This window comes from Onychomys torridus, chromosome 22 (genome assembly GCF_903995425.1).
Source record: "Onychomys torridus chromosome 22, mOncTor1.1, whole genome shotgun sequence".
In the NCBI taxonomy this organism is placed as follows: domain Eukaryota; kingdom Metazoa; phylum Chordata; class Mammalia; order Rodentia; family Cricetidae; genus Onychomys; species Onychomys torridus.
Window position 1 is genome coordinate 769,893 of NC_050464.1, and position 27,500 is coordinate 797,392.

General features: G+C 40.1%; 1 protein-coding gene across 6 annotated transcripts in view; it reads right to left on the reverse strand.

The window, feature by feature from the left end:
- The window catches only part of Pds5b (PDS5 cohesin associated factor B), a 143,743-nt gene that overhangs the window by 21,958 nt on the left and 94,285 nt on the right, over positions 1-27,500 (reverse strand). For all 6 annotated transcript variants that reach the window (XM_036171683.1, XM_036171686.1, XM_036171685.1 and 3 more), the window contains exons 19-24: positions 26,238-26,398; positions 19,834-19,957; positions 17,048-17,206; positions 6,072-6,140; positions 4,599-4,735; positions 2,102-2,225 (exon numbers count right to left, since the gene is read on the reverse strand). In XM_036171683.1, coding sequence (XP_036027576.1) covers positions 2,102-2,225; positions 4,599-4,735; positions 6,072-6,140; positions 17,048-17,206; positions 19,834-19,957; positions 26,238-26,398 — 774 coding nt within the window. The remainder of the gene's footprint in view (positions 1-2,101; positions 2,226-4,598; positions 4,736-6,071; positions 6,141-17,047; positions 17,207-19,833; positions 19,958-26,237; positions 26,399-27,500) is intronic.

Genomic DNA, 27,500 nt, shown 5'->3' on the forward strand with positions numbered 1-27,500 from the left:
TGTGTACCTCATTGTATTATCAACACTTATTTTCTATCAACATCTCTATCTTCTATTCTAAAAGGCTCTTAGCTTTTGGACAACTGCAATCATGACTTATGCAGCTTTGCATTTCTAGTTATCTACAACAATATATATCTCAAAATACAAGGTACATTTTTTCATGAACTGAATTTCAAATTCTAAATACCTAAGCAATTATGAAATGCATTGTCATATTATTCAGTCTTTATCTATTCCTGCACATTTAATGTCTGTTTAAATATACAACAATACGACATTTTTTAAACTTTTACGTGTTTTGCCATGGGAAGTTTTGGGTCTCCTAAAACTGGAGTTACAGACACTTGTGAGCTACTACGTGGGTGCTGTGACTTGAACCCAGGTCCTTTGGAAGAGTGCCAGTGCTCTTAACCCCCACTGGGCCATCTCTCCAGCCCCTAGCAATACTTCTTTCACAGAGGCTCAACTCAAGGAAGCAAACAGAGCACACGCACAGAAAAGGTGAACGCACAGGCTGAGACTGTATGCGGCAGGGTGAGACTAAAATCTGGAGGGAATTCCAATAACAGAGACTGCATCCAGCTAGGAAAACTGGGCACGTCTTGTGGGAAAGATCACACCTGAGCCTTCCTGTAACTGGTAAATGCCAGTGTGTGCAGATGGAAGGATGAGATGAAAAAAGCAACAAAACACAAGATAAATAGAAGTGCACGCTTCCACTGAAATGAAGGTGATGAATGGCACTGTACTGTAAGGCAGTGGTTCTCAACCGTCCTGATGCTGTGACCCTTTAACACAGTTCCTCATGGTGTGGTGACCCCAGCCATATTTTAGTTGCTACTTCATAACTGCAATTTTGCAATCATTATGAATCATAATATAAACATCTATGTTTTCTGATGGTTGTGACCCACAGGTAGAGAACCACTACTGTAAAGGCAGCATAAAAGATGTTCAAGTATGTGTTTAGATCCAAACCACAGAGAGGCTCAAATATCAGGTTATAAAACACACACACACACACACCCATTTCAAGCAAGTATGAGCTCTTAAATGTGTCTGACCAGGAGAATAACATGATGAGGACTGTGGTTAGGGAAATGTGTCCAACAGTAGACAAGGTCTCCGAACAGTCTTGTGAGAGCCTGTTAGGAGTCTGCAAGAGTGTAGCAGGACAGTTTACTGCAGGCATGCCAGAAGGCAGGTCTGAGGGTCAAGGCTTCTGCAACAACTGGAAAAGTACGCAGAGAGGCAAGCTTAGGTCATGGCTTAGATTTACTGATACATGTGTTTATGTATTCTCACTTTTAAAAGATTTATTTTTAAAAAATTATTTTGAATACTTCTTTCTACCTTCCAACTGTGTACTCTATATCTTCAAAAATGAAAACCCAGGAACATAGCTTTATAAAATCTTGGTAAAAGTTGTTCCTCCTTATTCACAGATTCTGTATTTATTGAGGGATCTGCCTGATCATTTATTTATAATCCAAAATCAACACCTGCAGCAATGATAGAGTCATTAGTGAACAGATGTGCAGGGCATCTGACACAGAAGGAGCCTCTGTGCTCACCCCTAGAGAGGTCAGCCTCGTCTCCGTGGTCTACCTGGTGACACACTGTAAACAATGTTGTTCTTGTTGATGACCGACACTTAAACAGCTCCCAACAAGTGACAGAACACAATAGCCTAAGCACAGAGCACACTGCCTTCCAGAGAAAAATGCATGTGCTGCAGTAAAGCTTCACTGAGAGTGAGTGGTGGTGCTGTTTGTCTGTGCACATAACTGAGGTGTTCTTCAGCAGATACACAGAGAACAAGGCTGTACACTGACCAGAGTCTTAAAACAAGTTCCCTGTATCTCCTTGAGGAGCAATGGTTCAGCCAGTGCAAGGTTCATTTAGTGCTTGTGGGAAGTTTGCAGACTAGAACAATGATGTAGTTACACACACTGTGCTGGGTAGGAAACCAAATGCCAATTTTAGACTGTGCAACATGTTTTTCATGAAAACATTCAAGGCTCTGATGCTACTGTAGCAATTTCTTCCTAGCAGTCCAAGAGCACACAATGACATCCCCACTAGCCACTGCCCTTACATTGATGGCTAGTGCGCAGAGCTGGTACTGCTCCAATGTGATGATCTCGTGGTAGCAGGGCTCCTGTGCCAACTTCACAATAGCACTCCCAGCAGCAAGTCTCAGGCGTGACATATCTGGTTTACTAAAAAAGAAGCAAGAAAACAATGTAAGCAAGACTTCGATGTGCAGGGCTGGGGGAAACCATTCTTACCTCACCATCTGATGTTTAAAATAATCCTCTATGAAAAGAAAGCAGAAAGTCCTATGGTCTGAGCATTCACCATCCCCTCAGAATGTATACTCTGAAATCCTAGGCCAAAGCAGTGTTACAAAGGAGAGTTTCATGGAAGGGGATGAGGTCGAGAGGGCAGAACCCTCAGGACTTACAAAGAGAATGGGGTATGGAGCTTGTTTGTACTTTCTGCCACATGGGGTCACAGCAATCAGTCTACATACAGCACAGAACTCTCAGAGAACCCAACCAATGCCAATGTCTCTTAAATATGTTGGTGCCAACTACTCCTAAAGCCATTCAATTTTCTGGTCCTACATCCTAACCTAGGCAGGAAGAGAAGACATCTATTTCTATGTTAGTTTGCCTGTTAAAACTCTTAGTACTACTGATTTGTGTGTGTGATGTTTACTCCCAGGTCAGCATGAGTTTCTTTACTTGCTAATTTGTCTCCAACAACTACTGCACTAAACGTACAACAAGAATCATGAAAGCAGGCGGAGTAGCTCACATCCTACCATAGGCACACACAAGTGAAAGAGCTCACAATAAAAGCAGCTGATGAACGGTAATATAGCCTTCAGCCTGTCAATGTTCTTAACTTCTTAAGACTAGCCAGGAATAACATAAACAACTATGTACAAAACAATGTCATTAATAAATTGTATTAGTACCAAAGTTTTTTTTCTGCCAGGCTGAGCTAACCAATGCAAATTTATCTCAAGTGAGGCATGAATTTTAAATCAAAACATTTTTATATATAATAGACATGTCTAAATTATTAAAGGAAAGCAACAAATTAGAATAAAAATGGTAAGCACACGAACTGTCTATAGTACTAAGTTTTCTTTTTATTATTTCACTTCAGAAATATGTTCTGTTAAATTCTAGGCACAGTGGACACTATGAAACATACAAGGAGAACAGATTCGGGTGGAGGTGAGGGCTCAGTGTTAACAGTGTTTGCCTAGCATGCGAAGTCCTAGGTCTGAAGTCCAGCTCTCAAAGTAGAGAGTGAGACTGGGGAGTGGGCCTGGAAGAAGACAATGAACCTGGAAAGGTGGAAGGCAGCTGACACTCACCGTCTGGTTTTCTCATTAAAGAACTTAGATGTATTAAGGAGGGAATTATTCTATTTTTAGATAGCTACGAAGTGTGTCACTAAAAAGCATCTGAGACCAACTCTACATTTATCTAATGCTGATAAAAAAAAAATCCCTATTATCATCCATGTTCCTATATGCTATGTAATGCTGGGAATATTTCAAATACCATGACGTATTTAACTGTACTACAGTGGTACACTAAGTTGGTGTTTGGGGCACTGAGAAGCTGAAGTAACTTGGTAAAGTTCAGCTAACTAGAAAGTGCTAAGAGCCAAGGTTTGACTCTGCCTGGAGTATGTAGTTTCAGGATCTGAATCTGAGTTTCAAACACAGTACAGTCAGTTAGACCTTAAAACAGCAAAATCAATACTTGAGTCCTTCATAGAAAAATGGCATCATTTTTGCATGGATCTCCACATACCTTCATTCAGCTCTGGGTTACAAAGCAAACAGCGGCGACGCTGCATGGTGCAGGAACTGGTGGGGAAGTCCATGCACCCTCAACACAGAGAAAACAACTGCTTTCTGGGTATTTAGATTCACAGGTAGCTAATTCTCAGATGCGGACTTGTGACCAGGGAGCACTAAGTTACGTCTCATTGTACAAATAAAAACAGTGAGTGCATTTTAACGGACATGCGTCTAGCATATTTTAACATTTTTTTTGTTTTCTGCATTCTAGAAACAGATTCACTAACTTGTTTTTTACCGTGAGACACTAGCAAACTTGTCAAACATTAGTTCTAGATCTTCGCACTAGCAGTTATACATGGGCTGTGACAGAAAGCAAGAATCTATCACGTAAAACACTTGCAGTGTCTAGATGGCAGAACCCTATCAGACACGAGACTGTTACATTGCAATAACACCATGTAAAAGCATACTACAATAAAACACATGAATACCTACCAATTAATACTAATTATCTTTCCCCCTCTTTGAGACAGGGTTTCTCTGTGTAGTTTTGGAGCCTGTCCTGGATCTCGCTCTGTAGCCCAGGCTGGCCTTGAACTCACAGAGATCCACCTGCCTCTGCCTCCCAAGTGCTGGGATTAAAGGTGTGCGCCACCACCGCCCCGCCTAATTATCTTTTTAAAAAGAAATTCTAACATATAACAGTTACACCAGGAGTTGAAATATTATACAACCCAAATATCTGGAAACAATAACCACATACCTAATTTTCCCCTGTTCTGTCAAATCTCCATCACTATGCAATATGGTTGTTAGTAATCTGAGGGTAGAAGTTCCTGATTTACTGTGATTATTTTTCATTCCAAGTAGCCATCGAACCATCATTTTAATAGCCTGAATCTATTAGAAAAAATTGACCAATAAGCATTGTTATGTTTCAAGAATTTCCACATCAACTTTAAATACTAGAAAAAGGAGGGAGCATCTTAAAAAAAAAAAAAAAAGACAAAATGAATTATTTCTTTCTATATACAGGAAGATAACAGTGTTGTTTCAACCTCCAGGAAAGTGGCAAACAAAACAAAACAAAAAACAAAAAAACCCAAACCCATTTCCCTGAAGATGAGTTCTTTTGTTGCTATTCTTGAATGTTTCCCAAGCATGCACCTTATCCTTTAGGGCCAGAATTAGAATCATGCTAACTCCCCTAAGCAGAAAGAGTTCCCAACTACCTGCCTAAGAATGGACATCACTTTCACACACTTTGTGGTGATGAAGCATGTGAGTACTTCTGCACTTGTGACAGTCTTTGACATACCTTGCTGTATTGGTTTTCATTTGTCTCAACTTTCAAAAAAGCAAAGGCAACAATAACTGAGCTTGAACAGTGCCAGCACACAGCAGTCCCAAAGATCCCTTTCCTGGGCACCTGGTGAGTGCGCACTCGGCCTAAATGGCCTGTCTTCTCATCCAGTGTTGCCTCTATGATACAGGACTGCTGCTTAAGACTAATGCTGAGACCCAAACGCAGCCAGTATCATTCAGTGATGGAACTACAGATGTAAAGGAAGGGCTGCTCTCCAGGTGTGCAGACAAATTGGAATCTGAGGCTGCAACAATATGCTAACATAATTCAATATACAGAGCACAAGCAGATACATACGAAGAGAACAATGGCAGGACAGACAATGTGGGAGTGAGCCCAGAAGAGTGGTAAGAAATTCCAAGAAAAAAATGTCAACATTCAGTTAGTTTATCTGCCCCTAACTTTTAAACCTTCACAAATATACTGAATTGACACCTACCACAACTTTAACAAACCAATGCTGTATTTTAGTGACATGTAATTCCTTATTTATAAACCCAAATCAAGAGTTATTAAATGTTTTTTTAAATAAAAACTTTCATTAAATCCTGAGGAAAAGGTAATTTTAGAATCTGGATTAGCATCATCACTAAACAGAAGTACATCCAGGAGACAACACTAGTCACTCCACTAAAAGGCTAATTTCTAAGAAGCAGAAATATGGGAGCAGATTTCAAATCTTTCCCCTCATACTAGGTTACATGCTACTGCTCAGAAGGCACTGGGTTGCACTTCACTGTCCTACAATCTCCCAATACATGTAACACTGTACTACAATAAAGGCAAATTCTTGACTTTAATAGCCACCCACATCTATTACTTGATATGGTGAGTATACTAAGAAAAAACAAATCTATGTATGTTACTCACTTTGACCATTGTCTCAGGAGAGACTTCTTCATCTGGAACCCAAAGCTTAGTTGTTTTTTTTCCTGGAAGCTAGACAAAAGGTGGAAACATTAAAATGTAAGCATGAATTCTTATGTCCAATTAATATTTACTGAAAAGAGAAGAGCAGGTGAGTCACTCACCTGCCAGGTGAACTATCCCACTCCCTAGATTCTGTTCCCCAAAGATCACACAGCCTTGCCTTGCCCTCCCAGCTCATCACCCCTGTCTCTGATGGGCACTTCCCATAACCAACCCCAGCAGACTTCCACTCCTGAGACACAGCAACACCAGGCAGAACAGAGACCCCCGCTACAACAAAGGCCAAGCTAACCACCAGAAGACCTGCTCCCAACTTGGGACACAGACTCCCCACTAGATTAGAGGTCACAAAGACTAGAAGACCAAAGAGGAAACAGAAACTAAGGAACAAAACACCCATCCAACAAAGACAAACTAGAAATCAATACCACAACCTATAATCATCGAAAACCCAGATGCCTAACTGCCAACAATAGCCAGGACAATATGTCCCCAACAGAGCTCAGAGATCCTATGACAGCAAGACCTGAAAACTCCAGCACAGCCAAAGCATAAGAAATGACAGTATAACCAACTTAATTAAGATGACAGAGGTTCTTAAAGCAGGAATAAAAGACTCCCTTCAAGAAATTGAGGAAAAGACAACCAAAAAATTGGAGGAAATCAATAAACCCCTTAATGCCAAGAAAACCAAGAAAAACAAACAGGTGAAGGAACCTATTCAAGACCTGGAAATCAAAATGGAAATAATAAAGAAAACACAAACTGAGAGAATTCTGGAAATGGAAAATCTGGGTAAGAGAACAGGAACTACAGATGCAGGTATCACCAACAGAATACAAGAGATGGAAGAGAGAATCTCTGGTGCTGAAGATACAATAGAAGAAATATATTCATTGGTCAAAGAAAATGTTCAACCTAAAAAACTCCTAACACAAAACATCCAGAAAATCTGAGACACTATGAAAAGATCAAACCTAAGAATAATAGGAATAAAAGAAGGAGAAGAATCCCTACTGAAAAACCCAGAAAATAAGCTGGGCATTGGTGGCACAAGCCTTTAATCTCAGCATGTGAGAGGCAGAAGCAGGTGGATCTCTGTGAATTTGAGGCCAGCCTGGTCTACAAAGAGAGTTTCAGGACAGCTAGAGCTGTTACACAGAGAAACCTTGTCAAAAAAAAAAAAAAAAAAAAACCAGAAAATGTATTCAACAAAATCATAGAAGAAAATTTTATTAAGCTAGAAGGACATGCCTATAGAGGCACAAGAAGCTTACAGAACTCCAAATAGATTGGACAAGAAAAAAAAAAAGTCCCTGTGCCACATAATAATCAAAACATAAACACAGAATAAAGAAAGAACATTAGAAGCTACAAAGGAAAAAGGCCAAATAACATATACATGCAGATCTATCAGAATTACATCCAAGTTCTCATCCAAGACTCTAAAAGCAGAAGGGCTTCAACTTGCAGACTCTAAGAGACTACAGATGCCAGCCAAGACTACTATACCCAGCAAAACTTTCAGTCACCATAGATGGAAAAACAAAATATTCCACGATAAAGTCAAATTTAAACAACAGCTATCCGCAATTCCAGCCCTACACCAGATACTAGAGGGAATATACCAGCCCAAGGAAGTTAACTACACCTACAAAAAACATAGGCAATATATAATCTCACACTAGCAAAATTCAAAGAAGGAAAACGGAAACACACACACACACACACACACACACACACACACACACACACACACACACCACTACCAACAAACAACAGGAATTAACAATTACTGGTCATTAATGTCTCTCAATATCTAGGGACTCAATTCACCAATAAAAAGACACAGGCTAATAGAATGGACACGAAAACAGGATCCATTCTTCTGATGCATAAAAGAAACACACCTCAACACTAAAGATAGACATTATCTCAAAGTAAAGGGTCGGAAAAAGATTTTCCAATCAAATGGACCTAAGAAGCAAGTAGCTATTCTAATATCTAACAAAATGGACATCAAACCAAAGTTAATCAAAAGAGATAAAGAAGGACATTTCATACTCATTAAAGAAAAAAATCCACCAAGATAACATCTTAATTCTGAACATCTATGCCCCAAATGCAAGGGCACACACATTTGGAAAAGAAACATCACTAAAGCTTAAATCACACACCAGGCTTCATATATTAATAGTGGGAGACTTCAATACTCACTCCCACCAATGGACAGGTCTGCCAGACAGAAACTAAACAGAGGGGGAAAAATGGAACTAACAGACATTATAAATCAAATGGACCTAATATACATCTACAGAACAGTTCACCCCAACACAAAATATACCTTCTTCTCAGTACTTCATGGAACCTTCTCCAAAATTACCACATACTCAGTCGCAAAGTCTCAATAGATAGAGGAAAATTGAAACAATCCCCTGTACTTTATCAGACCACCATGGAGTAAAGCTGGAATTAAAAAACAACAGAAAGCCTACAAACTCACGAAAATTGAACTCTCTACTTAATGACCAATGGATCCAGAAAGAAATAAATTAAACACTTCCTAGAATTCAATGAAAATCAATGTACAACATACCCAAACTTATGGGACACAATAAAAGAAGTACTAAGAGGGATGGATGTTTACAGCACTAATTGCCTTCATAAGGAATTTGGAGAAATCTCACACTAGCAACTTGACAGCACACCTAAAAGTTCTAGAACAAAAACAAACAAACATATCCAAGAAGAAATGATCAAACTCAGGGCTAAAACCAATAAAATGAAACAAAGAGAACAAAACAAAGAATCAATTAACAAAGAGTTGGTTCTTTGAAAAAAATCAACAAAATAAGACAAATCCTTACTCAAATGAATTAAAAGACAGAAAATGTCTTTTAATGACGAATGAACAAAATCAAGAATGAGAAGGGGGACATAACAGACACTAAGGAAATCCAAAGAAGAAGGTCAACTTCAAAACCTGTACTCCACAAAATTGGACATTCTGAAAAAAAACGGACAATTTTCTCCATAGATACCATTTACCAAAGTAAAGTCAAGATCAGATAAACAATTTAAATAGACCTATAATCCCTAAGGAAATAGAAGCAGTAATTAAGTCTCCCAACCCCCGCCCCCCAAAAAATCACAGGGCCAGATGATTTCAGCACAGAATTCTACCAGAATTTCAAAGAGCTAATACCAATAGTCCTCAAACTGTTCTACACACTAGAAATAGAAGAGATATCACCAAATTCATTTGAGGCCATAGTCACCCTGATACCCAAATCACACAAAGACATAACAAAGAAAAAGAATTACAGACCAATTTCACTCATAAACATTGATGCAAAAAATATTCAATAAAATACTTGCAAACCGAATCCAAGAACATATTAAATAGATCATCCATCATGATCAAGTAGGCTTCATCCCCAGAGATGCCAGGGATGGTTCAACATACGAAAATCTGTCAATGTTATACACCATATAAACAAACTGAAAGAAAAAAAAATATGATCATCTCATGGATGCTGCAAAAGCCTTTGACAAAATCCAACACCCCTTTATGATAAAAGTCCTCAAGAGATCAGGGATAAAAGGGACATATCTAAACATAATAAAGGCAATATAAAGCAAACCAATAGCCAACATCAAACTAAACAGAAAACAGCTTTCAGTAGCTCTCCTATACATAAACAATAAAAGGGCTGAGAAAGAAATCAGTGAAAACAACACCCTTCACAATAGCCACAAATAATATAAAATATCTTGGTCTAACTCTTAATCAAGCAAATGAAAGACCTGTATGACAAGAACTTCATGTCTCTGAAGAAAGAAATTGGAGAAGATATCAGAAGACGGAAAGATCTCCCATACTCATGGATCGGTAGTATTAACATAATAAAAATGGCCATCTTATCAAAAGCAATCTACAGATTCAACACAATCCCCATCAAAATTCCAACACAATTATTTCACAGACCTCTAAAGAACAATACTCAATTTTATATGGAAAACAAAACAAAACAAAACAAAAAACCCAGGATAGCTAAAACAATCCTGTATAATAAACTTCTGGAGGCATCACCATCCCTGACTTCAAGCTCTACTGTAGAGCTATAGTTTAAAAAAACAAACAAACAAACAAACAAACAAACACCACCAACAACAACAAAAAAACCAGCTTGGCATTGGTGTAAAAACAGAATGTGGATCATCAATGGAATCAAGTTGAAGACCAAGAAGAAAATTCACACACCTATGAACACTTGATTTCTGACAAAGAAGCCAAAATTATACAATGGAAAAAAAGGAAGCATCTGCAACAAATGATGCTGGTATAGCTGGATGTCAGCATGTAGAAGAATGTAAATAGATCCATATCTATCACTCAAGTCCAAGTGGATCAAAGGCCTAAACATAAAACCAGATACACTGAACCTGACAGAAGAGAAAATGAGGAATACTCTTGAACACATTGGCACAGCAGACAACTTCCTGAACAGAATACCAATCTTTTAGAGGCACAAAGATCAACAATTACTAAATGGGACCTCATTACACATAAGTTTCTATAACACAAAGGACACCATCAAAAGGACAAAATGGCAGGCTACAAGACTGGGAAAAGATCTTCACCAACTGGGCTGATCTCCGAAAGAACTCAAGAAACTAGACATCAATAAACCAAATAACCCAATTAAAAAATAGATACAGAGCTAAACAGAATTCTCAACAGAAGAATCGTAAATGGCCGAGAAGCACCATCCTCAGCCATCAGGGAAACGCAAATCAAAGTGATCTAATCCATCTGACACCACCTGCCAGAATGGCCAGGATGAAAAATACAAGTGACAGCTCATGCTGTCAAGGATGTGGAGCAATGAGAACACTTCTCCATTGCTGGTGGGAGTGCAAACTTGTACAGACACTTTGGAAATCAATATGGTGGTTTGTCAGAAAATTGGGAATCAATCAACCTTAAGACCCAGCTATATCACTCCTGGGCATATACCCAAAGGATGCGCTACCATTCCACAAAAACATTTGTTCAACTATGTTCACAGCAGCTTTATTCATAATAGTCAGAAACTGCAAACAATCTAGATGTATTTCCCTCAACCGAAGAATGAATAAAGAAAAAATTTCGTCCATTTACACAATAGAGTATATTACTCAGCCGTTAAAAACAATGACATGAAATTTGCTGGCAAATGGATGGACCTAGAAAAGATCATCCTGAGTGAGGTAACCCAGACCCAGAAAGAAAATACGTGGTATGTCCTCACTTATAAGTTGATATTAGCTGTTTAGCAAAAGATAACCATGCTATAATCCTCAGACTCAAAGAAGCTAAGTAACAAAGAGGGCTCAAGCCGAGGAAGCATGAATCTCACTGTGAAGGGGAAATAGAACAGACATTGCTGTTGAATGGATGGGGGAGGGGTCTGGGTAGGGTATGTGTGGAACAGGAGGGATCAGGTAGGGGGAGGATCTAGGGAGAGAGTTCTGAGAGAGACAACTGGAATCTGGGGTCATCTCTGGGAAGAGCTAGAACTATAGAGCAATGGGAACTCTCAGGAATCTGAGGGTGACCCTAGCTAAGACTCCTAGCTATGGGGTTACAGAGCCTGAACTAATCATCACAAGACTTCCAGTGGAGGGATTAGGACACCAACCCAGCCACAAAACCTTGGACCTATAATTTGTCCTGCCTACAAGATGTGCTGGGGTAAATGGGGCGCAGAAACTGAGGGAGTGGCCAACCAATGACTGGTCCAGCTTGAGACCCATATTATGAGAGGAAGCTCATCCCTGAAACTGCTTGGAGGGCCAGGGCTCAGAGGTGAGATAGCCCAGAGATCCAGGATAGAACCATACCCAACTGGCAAAAAAAAAAAAAAAAAAAAAAAAAAGAGTCAATAAAATAATTCCTAATGATGTTTTGATATACTCATAGATTAGTACCTAGCCCAATGGTCATCAGAGAGGCTTTACCCAGCAACTTATGGAAACAGATGCAGAGATCCCCACCTAGCCAAAGAGTAGGTGGAGCTTGGGAAGTCCTGTGGAAGAGGGGAGGAAAGATTGCAGGGGCCAGATGGGTCAAGGACACCACAAGAAAACCTGCAGAATCAACTAACCTGGGTTCACAGGGGCTCTCAGAGACTGAAGTGAAAACCAGGAAGCCTGCATGGGACTGACCTAAGCCCCCTGCATACATGTTACAGTTGTGTAGCATGGTCTTCGTGTGGGACTCCCAACAGTGGGAGTAGGGGCTGTCTCTGACCTTTGGGACCGTTTCCTCCTACCCACAACTTGATATACCATGGCTGGCTGATACCCATGGAAGCCTGTCCTCTTCTGAAGAGAAACAGAGGAGGAGGAGTGGATGGGGACAGGGTTGGGCTGGGAAGAGAGAAAGGAGGGGAAACTTCGGTAGGAATGTAAAAATAAAAAACCAAACATAAAAAAAGAAATTACTGAATAAAAAAAAGTTTTTACCTTCCTAACAATAATAGACAATATTTATGATTCATCCTAACCCCATTTACTAAACAGCCCTGAAAGCAAAATTCTCACCAGCACCTGGCTGGAGCATTTGAATATCCTTTGGAGGTGTGGGCTAATCTATTCTGTAGACCCTTTTAAAAGATTGATGAGTCCATTATTTAGCGAGAAAAGACAAGGATAAAACCCCAGCATTAAGAAGAGTGTGTGCATTTGTGTATATGCTGCACTTGAGTATCGAGAGGCAGGAAGTCAACCTTGAATGCTGTCCAACTTGTTATTCGATACAAGGTCTCTCTCCATGGGACCTGGACCTCACTGACTTAAGCAAGGCCTACTGGCTAGCAAGCTCCAGGGTCTACCTATGTCCGAGTACCTTGCTCTGGGATCACACCAGCTCTGTGACCATGAACACAAACTGACACACTTGGTTGCCATGTGAGTCTGTTTAGACTCTGCTCTCCAAGCTGTGCAGTAAGTATTCACTGTGCTCTCTCACCAGATCCAAGAAATGTAGTTTAAAACAGGAGAAAAGATATTTTTTAAAAAGTCTTAGCCAGGCTTTGTGGCATAAGTCTGTAATTCAGCTCCTCAAGAGACTGAGACAGGAGAATCACAAGTTCAAAGTAATTTAAGAATAGCCTGGGTTGGGGATTTAGCTCAGTGGTAGAGCGCTTGACTAGCAAGCACAAGGCCTTGGGTTCGATCCTCAACTCAAAAAAAAAAAAAAAAAAAAAAAAAAAACAGCCTGGACAACCCTGTGAAATAACACGCCAACAAAGAAAAGGGGGGGGGGGATTAGTGGGACAGTGCTTTCATGACATGGGTAAGTAGGCTCAGCTCCAACTGCAAAAGACAAAATCTTTTTTGTTTTGTTTTTCAAGACTGGGTTTCTCTGCATGTAGCCCTGGCTGTCCTGGATCTCACTCTGTAGACCACGCTGGCCTTGAACTCGGAGATCCACTTGCCTTTGTCTCCTGAGTGCTGAGATTAAAGGTGTGAGCCACTACAAACAGACACACACACACACACACACACACACACACACACACACACACACACACACAGAGGGCAGCAGAAAGCTGTCCTCTAACCTCTACAGGCACACCATGGCATATGTGCATATCCCCCTCCCCACGCTGTTACATAAATAAATGTAAACAATTTGTTTCTCAAAGAAAAGAAAGAAAAGAGGAATTAAGTATCAACTCAGGTAAGGCCCAGGCAATGTGACAGATAACCCCAATACCCAGAAAAGCGAACTTCCAGAACCAGAGAATCGGTGGTTGGTAAGCATCTCAACACATGGCACTGAGACCATGAGAAGGGAGTCCCATTAGGTTCACTCTGATGAAGTTTCTAGACCAAGCATGTCAAGTAGCCCAGGGCTCAAGACTGTTTCTTCGAAGAAGCAAGAATCAAATCACTGCCAGTTTCTCAGCTGCAGAATTGAATGGCAAAGGGAAGTGCTCTAAACCCTCTGTGCTGAGTGACCGAGTTCTACTGCTCAAAGGGCAACAGCAGAACTCAAGACTCAAGGTTTGCAAACCGGAATACAGTTTCAAATATTTAACTAAAGATAAAGTATACTACAATATTCAACTTACAAGATAACCCACTCGGTCAGTAATTACAAATCTGAGAACTTAAAACAGATTATAAAGTAGGTCAACAGAGGACAGCAAGATGTTAAGCTTTAACTATGATTACAGCAGCCACAACAAAAGCTACTGCTGTGGCAGAATGAAATCTACATGGTGGAAAGCAGGTGGATAGAACGACAGACACAGATTTCATTGTGGTACTGACATGAGCAGGACACTAACGTACATCATTTTTATCACTAGTATATAAAATCTACTAATTTATGTAGCTAAGGGATTGGGGATTTAGCTCAGTGGTAGAGTGCTTGCCTAGCAAGCACAAGGCCCTGGGTTTGATTCTCAGGTGGGGGGGGGGGGGGATGGAGATTGAGAAAGACAGAAAACCCCAGTCTGCTCTGTGGAGGGCAGTGGTGCAAAGGGGTGTCCACCTGAACCTGTGGGCAGACTGCCTGGAGAGATTGAAAGAATTCATGTAGCTATAATTAAAAAAATTAACTAAAAGATGATTTTTCAAAAAGGAGTTTAAAAGCTATAAGCAGAAGACCTGAAGGTATATGCCTTTTAAAACCTGCAAGATGAAACCGAAATAAAATATTCAAATTTAGGAACAACTTCACAAATAATTAAAAATAAAGCAGTTTTTGCAAGAAATGGATATAAAGTCACAACATAGGCTATAACTTTTTAAATATCATTAATGTCTAGTGTCTAGTAGAGTGTACAGTGTTCTACAGTGGTAGAGAAAACTACCATGTTTGCTAACAACAGACTCTCACGGATGAACAAAGGGATAACGAGGAGAAGGTAAGACTGCTCCATAAACTGTCAAGGGAAAGCAGATGAGCCTAAGGAGGACCCCAAAGGGTGGGGGCTCCTCTAGGGTGGAAACCCAAAACTAGTTCTAGACGGACTAAAACTCAATGTACCAAAAGGCAAGCTTCAGGCTCAGACCATGGAGACTATTTATGACATTGGAACAGAGTAAGTTTCTTACAGAGGATGAGAAAATCACAAGAAAAATCAACAAATTAAAGGACAACACAAAGAGAATGACAGTGTACATTTTAAATGAGACCTTCAGACTACTCTGCAGCATGTGCCCACTAAAAGGGCGGGCCAGCGAGCATGCAAAGGACATTATGAGAGAGGGCAGCATGAATGGTAAGGAGCCACAGGAACAATAGTAACAAAGGCAATGCAAATGAAGAGTGTGACTTTGTATAGAGGAGGTCAGCCATCTGATGAGGAGAGCCAGGCGCCAACAGCAGCAGTAACTGAGAACGGTACAGCAGTGAACCCAGAGGTAAGGACATCTGCACAGGGCACAGGGCAGAATTCTCGAAAGACTCCAGAACAAACAAGATTAAAGAAGGATGCTGGTCAGACATGTGTGAGATGAGGATGAGGTGACAAATATGAAATGACTTTTTTCTAGACTGAGGAACAAACTCCAAATTCAGAAAAGTGGGTATCCAAAACAGGAAGGAAATAGGATTACTGCATAATAAAGCCATGCATGAACAGTATTATTACATGTAAAGGGGATAAGTGTAACATCCTTTCATTTGCCCATTATCTTGTATGACATAAAACAGGACAAACTGTTAGGTTAACGGGGGCATGAAGGAATTTAATGCCTGACAAGACAGAACTAGATTATTTTTAACAATTTTCCTACTGGATGGAACAATTAGAAAGAGTAGACCAACTGGTTTTTTAAAGTCAGTATGCAAGCAATAAAGAATTACCAAAGCAGTAACCATCAGCAGGGCAGATGCTCAGATGAAGGAATACATCAAAAGAATTGAGTCTGGCACCAAGGTGACTTTTCTGACTACGGTGATTTCTTGTTCTACAAGTGGAAGAAGAGGCGGCTGAGAGGTCCACCCATCCTGTCATCATGTCACAGGTCGTCAGGGAAAAATTAGGAATCATGGACCCAGTAAGGAACAGAGGCCTCAGTGAGTATCTGAGAGATTTAGGGAGCTCCCAAACAAATACACCCTAGACACAAAGAAAAGACAGCAACCTACCAGTAACTGAAGCCAAGGGTAGGTGAAGTTCAATGGTACTAGCACACATGAGCTCCTGGATTATATTCCCAGCACCAGAAAAACAAAACTATCAATCAAAAAAGCCTAGAGCCCAGTTTCCAATTGGACCAAAATGACCTGACAAAAGTTTAACTATTTGACAGGATCGAGAGTAAATCTTCATCACCAAATATAAATTTTGAGAACCTCAAATTATCTCTACTTTTCATATTAAAAAGTCAACCAGGCTAGGATATGGCTCAGTGGCAAAGTGCTTGCCCCACAAGACCCTAGGTTCTCTCTGTAGTATACCCCTCCACCCCCACAAAAGAATTGTCAGGTATGGTGGGTGGTCTGCAACTTTAATTCCAGCACTCAAGAGGCACACACAAGCAGATCCCTGTGAATTCAAGCCCAAACTTGTCCACATAGCCAGTTACAAGCCAGCCAGGGCTGCATAGTAACATACCATCTGTCTCCTCCCCAAAAGTCTACCACTTAATCAAAACTTCATGTTTTTATATTATTTAATTTCATGTAAAACCAAAATAGCCACAACTGGGTGTTATTTTACAATTCCCAAGAAGGTCTACTTCAGATCAAACGCCTGTGTTCAAACAAGAAGTGCCAATGTTACTGCATTTCTGATGACAACCTTAAGTGAAAGCAACCAAGCAAAAGTGTCATTATGCATTCCACCTCTCTTCACCATAAATGACATGTAGAACACTATGAAGATAACAAATCTGAAAACGGCACTCACTCGGTCATTCATGAGAAGGTCCTTCACAATGAAAGTTGCTACCAAAGACTTCAGAGGAGCAGCAAACTGATCAGGTGCAAGAAGAGCAATATGACCAATAGTGACCAGTGGTGTTATAAGGTGTTCCAGGTTGCTTGGATCTAGACTCTTATGCAGAGGCTGAAAATGAAGGACAGGAAATATATTCAGTTCTCTACAGACACAACAAGTAAAACTGCCCCTGCATTTCATCTTTGAATTATGAGCACTACGGAAGTTTAGATCCTGTGTAAGAGCAACTCAAGCTTAAGTGTAGACTTCTATAATTAACCTATGTCTAGATGACATTAAGTTTAAACATTTTCAGTTCTGCCCAGCTCACTTTTTATAGGTAAGGGAGCAGTTCAGCATCAATCTCATTACATAGCATATAACTTATGACCATGTCTATGACTGCTAGGGCTAATCAAAACCCACTCTGCTCCCCCTTCCGAAGCATAAAGAAGATTCCACCTTGCAGCGTCTTCTGGAGTTGGAGGAGAACACGTAAGATCTGGTTAGGAAGTGGGAATGAAAAGGAGGCAGGCCACACTGGCCCACACTTGAGTGTCTCCACACGATCTCCTTACTTGACTTAGGTCCAGCAGGCAGGACTCCAGGGAAACACAAAGAACCACTAGTCAGAAAGAATATGTGCCCCTAAGCCCTTTGAACACCAAAACCCAATTTTCAGTAGCAGGAACAAAGTTTTCCTATGTATAGCTAACTGAATTTTGGGTATCTTGAAAAATCATACCATCAAATACTAAATTCCATAAAAAGACTATTTTTCATTTGATTTAAAACCAAACCATCAGTAAGTATCTTATTACAACAAAACAATGTCATACTCATTTTTAGAATAGCTGAAAAGTGTTGTTAAACTTTAAAAATAGAAAAACCAGAAGAGTGACTAAATTATGCCATCATTAAGCATTAAGGGGGAGGACACACAAAATGTATGATTGCTACATCCTTACGTATGTATGAATAAAGTACCTCTGGAAAGTCCATTACTAACAACACTCAGTGATCTGCAGAAAGTAAACACCTGGCTAAGAGGGTACATAGCAGAAGCACCAATGCTTCATTTGAATGAAAATACCAGGACTTGGGAACTGGCTCAGTGGGCAAAGTGCTTAATGCACCAGCATCAACAACTGAGTATGGCCCTTCAACACTTCATAAATAAAAGGCTCAGTGCACCTGTGATTCCAATGTTGTGGGGGCAGAGACAGCAGCAGCCCTGAGGTTATCTGGAGAGCTAGTCTAGCTGAATGAATGAGCTCCAGTTTCAGTAAGAGACCCTGTGTCAAAAGTCATGGTGCAAAGCAATTGAGGATGACATGCAGTGTTGACCTCTGGTCTCTACAAGCATGGCCTACACATACACACACATGTAAACACACAGGAACACATACAAAAAGCAAATGTAGGTTCTATGTTCTAACACTGAACATCAACTATTACAAACTTGACAAGCAATATAAACTATGATTTTCCAACACACATGGGCAATATGAAGTTTCAGCAAGACCAACAGAACATTTGATAACTTGACCTTTTGCTATTCATTTCTCTCCATACTTCCACTGTGTCCATACCTAAGAATCACTGCTGATCACATTAGAAACAACAACATGGTGGCATAGATACATTGTCAGTTATTTTATTACTACTAATTGATAATTTTCCATAATTCATTAATGAAATTATTTTTGAAAAAAGAAAAATTAATGGCCAGATCATGGAATACTGGCAACTGAAAAAGGCTAGTGACCACTAGGAGGTATTTTCACAGAAAGCCAGCAAACCTTCCACATTATGATAAGAGAAACACAGCAAAAATCTTTAGAAAGCCAAGTTATATCAGTACTATTCTCACAGTGACCATCACTAAAAAAAAAAAGACTAATCAATAAAAACAAAATTTTCTTGTAAGTCAACACTAATTAATGAAGTCATCTTTATAAGTAAAAGGAGACATCCCCAAATGCATACAAATTAAGGTAAGTTACTTGCCATATAAACCAAAGTGCTATTTGGAAGATGCAGAATGTAACCTATTTGGGAATTTGAACATGATACATGAAAATATGATAAAATAACCATAAAGGTTTGTACCCCAGGGATAAAATATCAAAATATTTATGGTATGAGGTTTAGTATGATCTCCAAAATGCTTTTTGACTGCCATTCAAAGCTCCAGACATAGAATTATAAAATCATTTTTTTTTACAGACTTTTCTGCTAGCTTCTGTTTTAATAATAACGTTACAGACTATTCTCATACTTGGCTGCAATAAAACACCTACTCAAGGTGAAAGTTAATTAACATGAAGAGAAAATAGGAAGAAACATTAAAAATATACTTTTATGTTAGCAGGGTTAGCTCAGTCATTCAATCTAAACTTGTTTACATTACCATCAGGACCAATTTACATTGAGAATTCAAGCTGTTAAACCTGTAAACTGACAGAGTAAGTTCATTACTTACTGTCATTGACTGTGACTATATACAATAATCACACAATGAAAACTCTCCAAAAATCAATACATCTAGCAGTGTCAAAAAGTATCAAGCAGTATTTGACTTTTGAACTTGAAGTAGCCTTAAACCTATGGAAAACCAGTTTTCCTATTTTAACTGCTGCTGCTGTTGATTACTGATTCAAATCCTGATAATACACAATAGGATATATCTCCAATTGAGAATATTCTGTAAAATCAGTATTTATTTTTTAATGAATTAAAAATTTTTTCCTTACCTCAAATATCTGTGCAAACTGGGTCTCTTTACTAGAAAATATAGCATGAATACAATGGATGGCATATTTGGCCTGACGAGGTGGTCCTTTTTTGGATTTGTGATGCAATACAGGAAGCAAGGCTCTAAAAAAAAAAAAAAAACCAAACAAACAAACAGGAAAGAAAAGCAATAAACTTAAAAAAGGATAATTTTTATTTATACCCCTCAACCAAGGTCAGGGAAGCTTCTGTGAGTAGAGGGAATAGTTAACATAGAAACTCATAATTTGTCAAACGAGTGCTCAGTCTCAAACAGGACATCTAGATCACCCTCTCTAAGGCTCAGTGGACACTGCAAAGGAAGGAGGGGGCAAAGGGAATTAAATACGGTCCTCTAGACATGGCATGTCTGTTGTGTCCATGGAGCCACAGCAGGGGTGGTTACCTGCCTAAGACTGAGCCGTCAACATCCTATCACTGGAAGAAAGAGACTCTCAGAAGGCCCCCCTCCCCAAGCAGCCTCAGGCAGTCAGGAAATGGTTGTCAGTGACGTACCATCTTCTTCAGTGGCTGTATTCACTGGTGAGTTGTCTTTGTCAAGTACACACACAGCCATGTTCATTTCGGGAAAGAGGGACCAGACACTCTACATGAGCTAAAAGTAGGCAGTGGATGAAGCACTGCACTCAGGAAACACATCCAAGCTTGGCTATCAGCCACCTCGATGCTGACCAATTCCTGTCTGGACAGACTGGAATAATCTACTCAGCCTCCACTATCCACAGGGAAGGACTAGAGTGACGTGGCTCTGGCAGAAACTCCAGAACTGTCTGTAGAACAAGGAGCCACTCCAACATGTTGTGAGGTTGCCTGTGTCCCTCCTCTTACAGACTTTGGTGTATTTACCCACACTTGTTCACACTTCCCCACTGTAGCTGAGGTCTGCTCCCTTTCCACCTGTACTTCACCCCACTGGGTGTTCATTTAGTACTATCTGCCTTTAGCATATTAGTCTTAAAAATAGAATTCTAGACTTTTTACTTTTAATTCCCTTATACTTATGTGTGGTATTTTTCACTATTGAGCAATCTTCTTTCCTTTTTTCTGTTTATTAATCTCTTGTTCCTTCCTCTTCACCATCACATTACTTCCCACTTTTTTTTCCATTTTTAACTGAAAAATTTTTTCATGAAATATACTTTGATCATGTCATTCCCACCCAATTTTATGTTCTTTTTTTCCTCTCTCTTTAAAAAACAAGCAACATACACACAAGCGAAAGAGTAGTAACAGAAATACCCACATGAAGCAGAAAGAGAACAAAAGTCTCCCCAAAGCACCAATGACTTCATTTTGTGTTGGCCGCCTTCTGGGCATGGGGCCTATATCAAGTGTGGTTAGTACACCCAGGAGACCACACTGGGGAAACTAACTTTCCCTTTGCCAGTGGCTATCAACTGCAGATGGATTCTTCATTAAGGTGGGAGCCCAGGTCCACTCCCCAGTTCTACACTGGGACTCCATCTGACTTGAACCTGCGCAGGCAGGGTGTCCCTGGTAGGTAGCCCTAGCTGTCCTGGAACATGCTAGGGTAGATCAGGCTAACCGCAACTCAGAGGTCTGCCTGCGTCTGCCTCCCACGGGCCACCATGACTGGCTGCTTCTTTCCTTTCAGTTGGCTCTGCTTCTGCTCTACTTGCTCCCTTTCCTTGCCTCCTTCCTTAACCCACTCAATGATTTCGCCCCATTACACACTTCACGTCAGCTGTACCATCTTCGACTATATGTCACTGAGGGTTGGTGTAGGTGCTGTAACAGCAGTTGGCTTTGTCCTCTCTGACAAAGTAGTGTTAGGGAGTGAACCTTAGGGAGGAGCAAGCTGCTCATTAAGTAGACCCCCAGGTTACAAGAGAGCCAGAATAACAGATATGTCTATCCTAACTCAGAAACAGGATACATAAAAAAGCCAAGAGTCCTCAAAAAGATCATAAGCCCTCCACTAAATCCAAGGATACTAAGATGAGAAAAATACTGGATGAAGAATTCAAAAGTTTACTTGCAGAAATTATCAGTGACTTCAAAGAGGATATAACCTGGTGAATGAAGTTATGCCATCAGGGGGGGGGCATGAAAAAGAAAGCCAGCAGCACGGGTGAGAAAGACAGTACTATGGAAGAGAAAGCCAAAAAGAAAACTGGAGTTCTGGGCAGGAGGAAGAAGTTTAGAAATGTAGGAAATGAAAAGCCCAGGAATCAAATAAAAACACAGAGCAGGAAACATCACCACTAGACTAAGCCACACAGATCAAAGAACACAAGAGACTGTGGAAAGGCCAGAAAACACTATATTCAGACATAAATTCAGACATTAAAAGGAAAACAGGGCAAATAAATGATCCTGACAATAACTTCCAAGAGATCAAGAAGCCAAACTCAAGGATCTATGCAAAAGTCAATAAAAAGTAAAGGCAGAGAGAATCTATTCAGTAAAATTGTAGACTATTTCCCAAACCTAACAAAATGGACTCTGCTTCTGCTCTTCTCAAGCACAAGAGGGATTTAAGACCTCAAACAGACATGACCAGAGAAGAACCTCTTCAGGACATATCACAGTTAAGACATAGCAAGGGTAAAATAAAGATGATACATATTGTTGGAGGAAAACACCAACCCACAAATACAAACACATAGGAATTCTTCAGAGCACCCCACAGAATCCCTGAAAGCCAGGTGAGTGGATTCACGTATTTTACTGCCAAACTGATTCCTAGACCCAGCAAAGGTATCTTTCAAACTGACCAGGAAATAAGGTTGTTCCAAAACAAGCATGAAGGAAAGCAACACCTCATCACCAACCCAGCTATAGTGTTGTTATTTCACAGAATGGAAACCTTTCCTCCTGGAGGGGAGAGGGAGGCTGGGGGCTCTGACTTAGAAAAACCCAGCAGGCTCAGTAAGGTCAGGAGATGCACACTCCTGAGAGCTCTCCACAGGGTTCAAAAGCAGGGAACACTATGGAGGAGACTCCCCAGCGGTCCTACACGAAGAAGGGACAGGAAGCTGCAAGCGTACCTTTATCAGTTGTACCCATGCTGGTTTTGGCAAGGCAACTGCCTCTGAATTGCTGGAGCTCCTATAAATAACCTCTCAGCCACACTCCTGTAGATAACCCTAACAAATTCAATGGTTCACCAAGTTAAACTTGGGTGGAATTTATTTTTTCTGTCTATCACTGATGTCCTACCTGAGGTAAACAGACAAACATTCACAAGTCTCAAGGAAAACTCACACAGTAATACTGAAGAAAAACAAAACAACAAAAAACAAAAAACAAAAACCAGGGGAACACCAATCAAGAGAGCAGAGGACATCGATTTCATGATTGGAAAAGATGACGAGAGAAGACCTGGGAAGCAATCTATCACACTCGACAATGTAAGCCCTCAGCACACTAGTACTACTGTAGGAAAGAAATAAAGAAATGAACATTAATTCAACCAAATAGAAAAATAATCAAAAAAGTTCAGGAATTAGCAAACCTCTCTCACTGACCAAATGCAAATGTTGTTAACGCTGCAATTCAAAGACATAGACTAGCTGATTGATAATAAAACAAGATTCAGCTATCTAATGTATCCAGGAAGCATACTCCAATGGCACACATTGCAGACTCAAGATGAACGGAAGCAAATCCGGCTGGCATCGCTGTTCAGAGAAGTAATAAAGCAAACCTGAAGGCAGACTTAGTCACAAGAGAATCTTTAAGTGGCAAAAGCATCCACTGGGAAAGGGCCAGCCTCTTCAACGGTACAGAAAAACCTGGGTCTCCTCAGCACTCGGAAAAATCTCACTCAGAACACAAGAGGATCAAAGCCCTTACTATAAGATGTTGAACGTTCTACAGGGAAGAAGCTTCGAGATCCAGGCATAGGCTAGGACTATCAACAGCTCAGGAAATGATCCCAAGCATCAAGAAATGGGACTGCACAAAATGTAAGGCCTAATGTCCAAGAAAGGAAACAATTAATAGTAATGGTATGCAGGATGGGGGAAATTTACCAGCTGTGTCCGACAGAAAACTGCTATCTAAAGTTTATAAAGTATCCCAAAACTTAAAAACACTAAACAAACAAAGATCCTCACCCCAAAATGAAACAGTGATGGCTAAATTAATGAATGGAATAGACATTTACCAAAATAGGATTGGAAAAAAAAAAAAAAAAAAACACCTTGGAAAAATGCTCAACCCCCTTAGCCATCAGAAAAACACTAAGTAAAATTACAGTGTGGTGATATGAAAGAAAATGGCCTCCAAAGAGAGTGGCACTATTAGGAGGGTGGACTTGTTGGAGGAAGTGTGTCACTGTGGAGGTGGGCTTTGAGGTCACACCCAGTGAGAAAGACCACTTCCTCTTGCCTGCAAATCAAGATGTAGGACTCTCAACTGCTTCTCCAGCACCATGTCTGTCTGCAGGCCACCATGTCACATCATGATGATAATGGACTAAACCTCTGAAAATGTAAGCCACCCCAGTGAAATGTTTTCCTTTCTAAGAGTTGCTGTGGTCATGGTGTCTCTTCACAGCAATAGAAACCCTGACTGTGACACACCGAGACTCCGTCTCATCAAGAAACAAGTGCTGTCAAGGGCATCTGAGACATGAACCTTAATATGGCTGGTGGTGATGGGAACTGAAGGGCTGCTACCGGACTCAGTAAGCAGTTTTCTCAAAAAGTCGAAAGTCAACTACCAACTGATCCTGTTGTATCCATCTCTCCTGGGTATATATACCAGAAGGAATCTTAAGTATGTCATAGAAGTATTTGCAAATTCATGTTACTGCTATACTACTCACAATAGCCAAGATGTCCAACAAAAGTTCAGTGGACATATTTTAAAAAAAAAAAAAAAAAAGTTTGTTAAGGAATGGCAAATACAAGCGAGGTAAAAGAAGATATGTACGTGTGTGTGTGTGTGTGTGTGTGTGTATGTGTGTGTGTGTGTAAGTAAGTAAGTAAGTAAGTAAGTAAGTAATGAGACCCATTATCTTGCATGCTAAGTAAAAAAAAAAGTCAGTAAGAAAAAGAAATAAGGCTAGGCGGTTGGTGGCACACGCCTTTAATCCCAGCACTCGGGAGGCAGAGTCAGGTGGATCTTTGTGAGTTCGAGGTCAGCCTGGCCTACAAAGCAAGATCCAGAACAGGCACCAAAACTACACAGAGAAACCCCCCACTCCCAACCCCCCAAAAAAAGAAAGAAGAAGAAAATAGAAACTATACCCAAAGGTATAGCTCCATGGATAATCGAATCAAGCTGAAATTCAAATCACAGATTTGCCACTTGCTAGCTATGACCTAGAACTATTTGCCTATCTGGATGTTAGACTCCTCACTCAGACTAATAACCACATTCTGTTATTAGATGAACGTACAAACACATGGTATATAGTTGCACACAGTCCACTCTGCTCTCTGATCTGATTTGTGTAGCAAGAGCATCATCCCATAGAGAAATATACATCATGAACTCATTTAAACAATAGTGTTACTTATTCTTACCAAAAAAGACTACTGTTATAAAATCCTGGTACGTTTTTTGCTCTTTAGATTTATGTGTTTGACTGTTTGTCTGCATGTTTGTATGTATAATATGTGCATGCCTAGTGCCCGTGGAGAGCGTGTCAGACTCCCTGGAACTGGAGTTACAGATGGTTGTGAGTAAACATGTAGGCGCTAGGAACCAAACTCGGGTCCTTTACAAGAACAGCCAATGCTCTTAACAGCCATCATCTCTCCAGCCTCCAATTTTGGTAGGTTTGGATTACCACTGAAATAAAACCTTCGTCCTCTTTACCAATGGCTTCCTCACTTCACTTCCGTTCACATGACCAGAAGAGCAAGTTACACCTCCCTCTAAAAGTTACTAATGCGGACTCAGGAAAAAGGCTACAGGCCAATTCTGAAGAAGCATCCAACCCTGAACACAGCTCCCTGCCGAGGCAGTTCTCAGCCAGAAGTGAAACCAATCCCCTGTAACATCAGGACCACACAGGGATCTTCCCTCCAGAAACTGGGGAGAAAGATGTGCAAGAAGCGAGCGGTGGCAGAAAGAATGAAGATGTATTCTGCTGGGAGATTACAGATTCTTGAACACGGCCAGCACTTACTAGAGACTCTGCAGCCGATCCCGGAACTACCATGAAATGGTTCCTAAGTCTTTAAGCAACACTGAAGCATCACAAAAGATACACCATGCTTATAGTCTATTTTTATAAATCTAAAATACCAACCAATGCTTTCTCATAAGAAAGAAGTCTACATTCTAGCACAAATAATTAACATACAACGATTTTCCTCAAAACTCAATTACTTCAGAACTCAAGAAACAGTATATCCAAAGCATTTATTAGAAAAAGCCAACTCACGATCTGATGTGTGGGAAATCCTCTTCAATTTTGCTCCCTGTGTTTTTGAAAATCTGTAGGGCAGCTTCTGCCACCTTTTCGTCATCCATCTTCAGACAAGCCAGAAGGGACTCAAATGTTTCGGCAGAATGAAATGAGATGGGATGTGTAAAAGAGAGGACCTACAAAGGGTTTATAAACATTATCTGTAAAATCTTTTCATGTTTGTAATATACACCTAAAGTATACATTAGAAATAACACTAATCAATAATCAATTTAAGATTAACTACGCTATGTTTCTCTGTGGACTGTCAATATATTTCTAGTCAAAATAATTTGGACATTGATTGATAATTATTTTTTCAGAACAAAGGCATGAGAAAAAGGAACACATAGAAAATAAAACAAAACAACTCTTTTTTTATAAATAACCATTAAAAGAGACTAGGTAAGAATTATTTTTTAAGTAAATTAGGAAATGTATGCCTACCAGATCATAAAACTCACTCTAAGTACCATAGCCAAATCAACATTAAAAAAGCAGTAGAGAAAAATCATCAAATTAAATGATAAAGCAACAAGATCAGCATTTTTAAGAACCTAGATACAGACTGTAACAGATTGGGAGAGTGCATGCCTAGCAGGCACGCAGCCCAGGGTTTGACCCCCACACTGCACAGAGCCGAAACTGGTGGTGTGTGCCTGTGATTCCATCATCGGGAGTAGACATACGTGGATAAGACAGTCAAGGCTATCCTCATCCACAATGTGAGAGAGACCCTGTCTCAAAACAAAAACTAACAAATAAAAAACTGCAACTGAACTGGGCCTACTGGTTCACATATTTGATTCCAGCATTAAGAAGGCAGGTAGATCTCTGAGTTTGAAGCTAGGAAGGTCTACATAGTGAAAGCTGTCTCAAAACAAAATAAAACAAAACAGAAACAGGCAACAGAAAAGTAATCATCCTGAGAAAGCCACATATATAGTATGAGAAAATCATATCAAACACTCCTTTATAAATTCTTTCAAAATAATAGGTTGTGTTTAAATTTAAAAACAAAAAAAAAACCAAAACAAAACAAAAAAACCCTCTGGACATCTGTGTGTGTGAAGTGTGCATATATCTAAGTATGCTCATCTGTCTGTGAGCATGTAGTGGTCAGAGGTCACTTTGGGTATCTTTTTCTATCACTCCCAACCTTTGTCTGTTCAAATGAGGTCTCCCACTGACTCTGGAGCTCACAGGGTCAGCTAGCGGAGGCTCTCACACTGAGTGGAA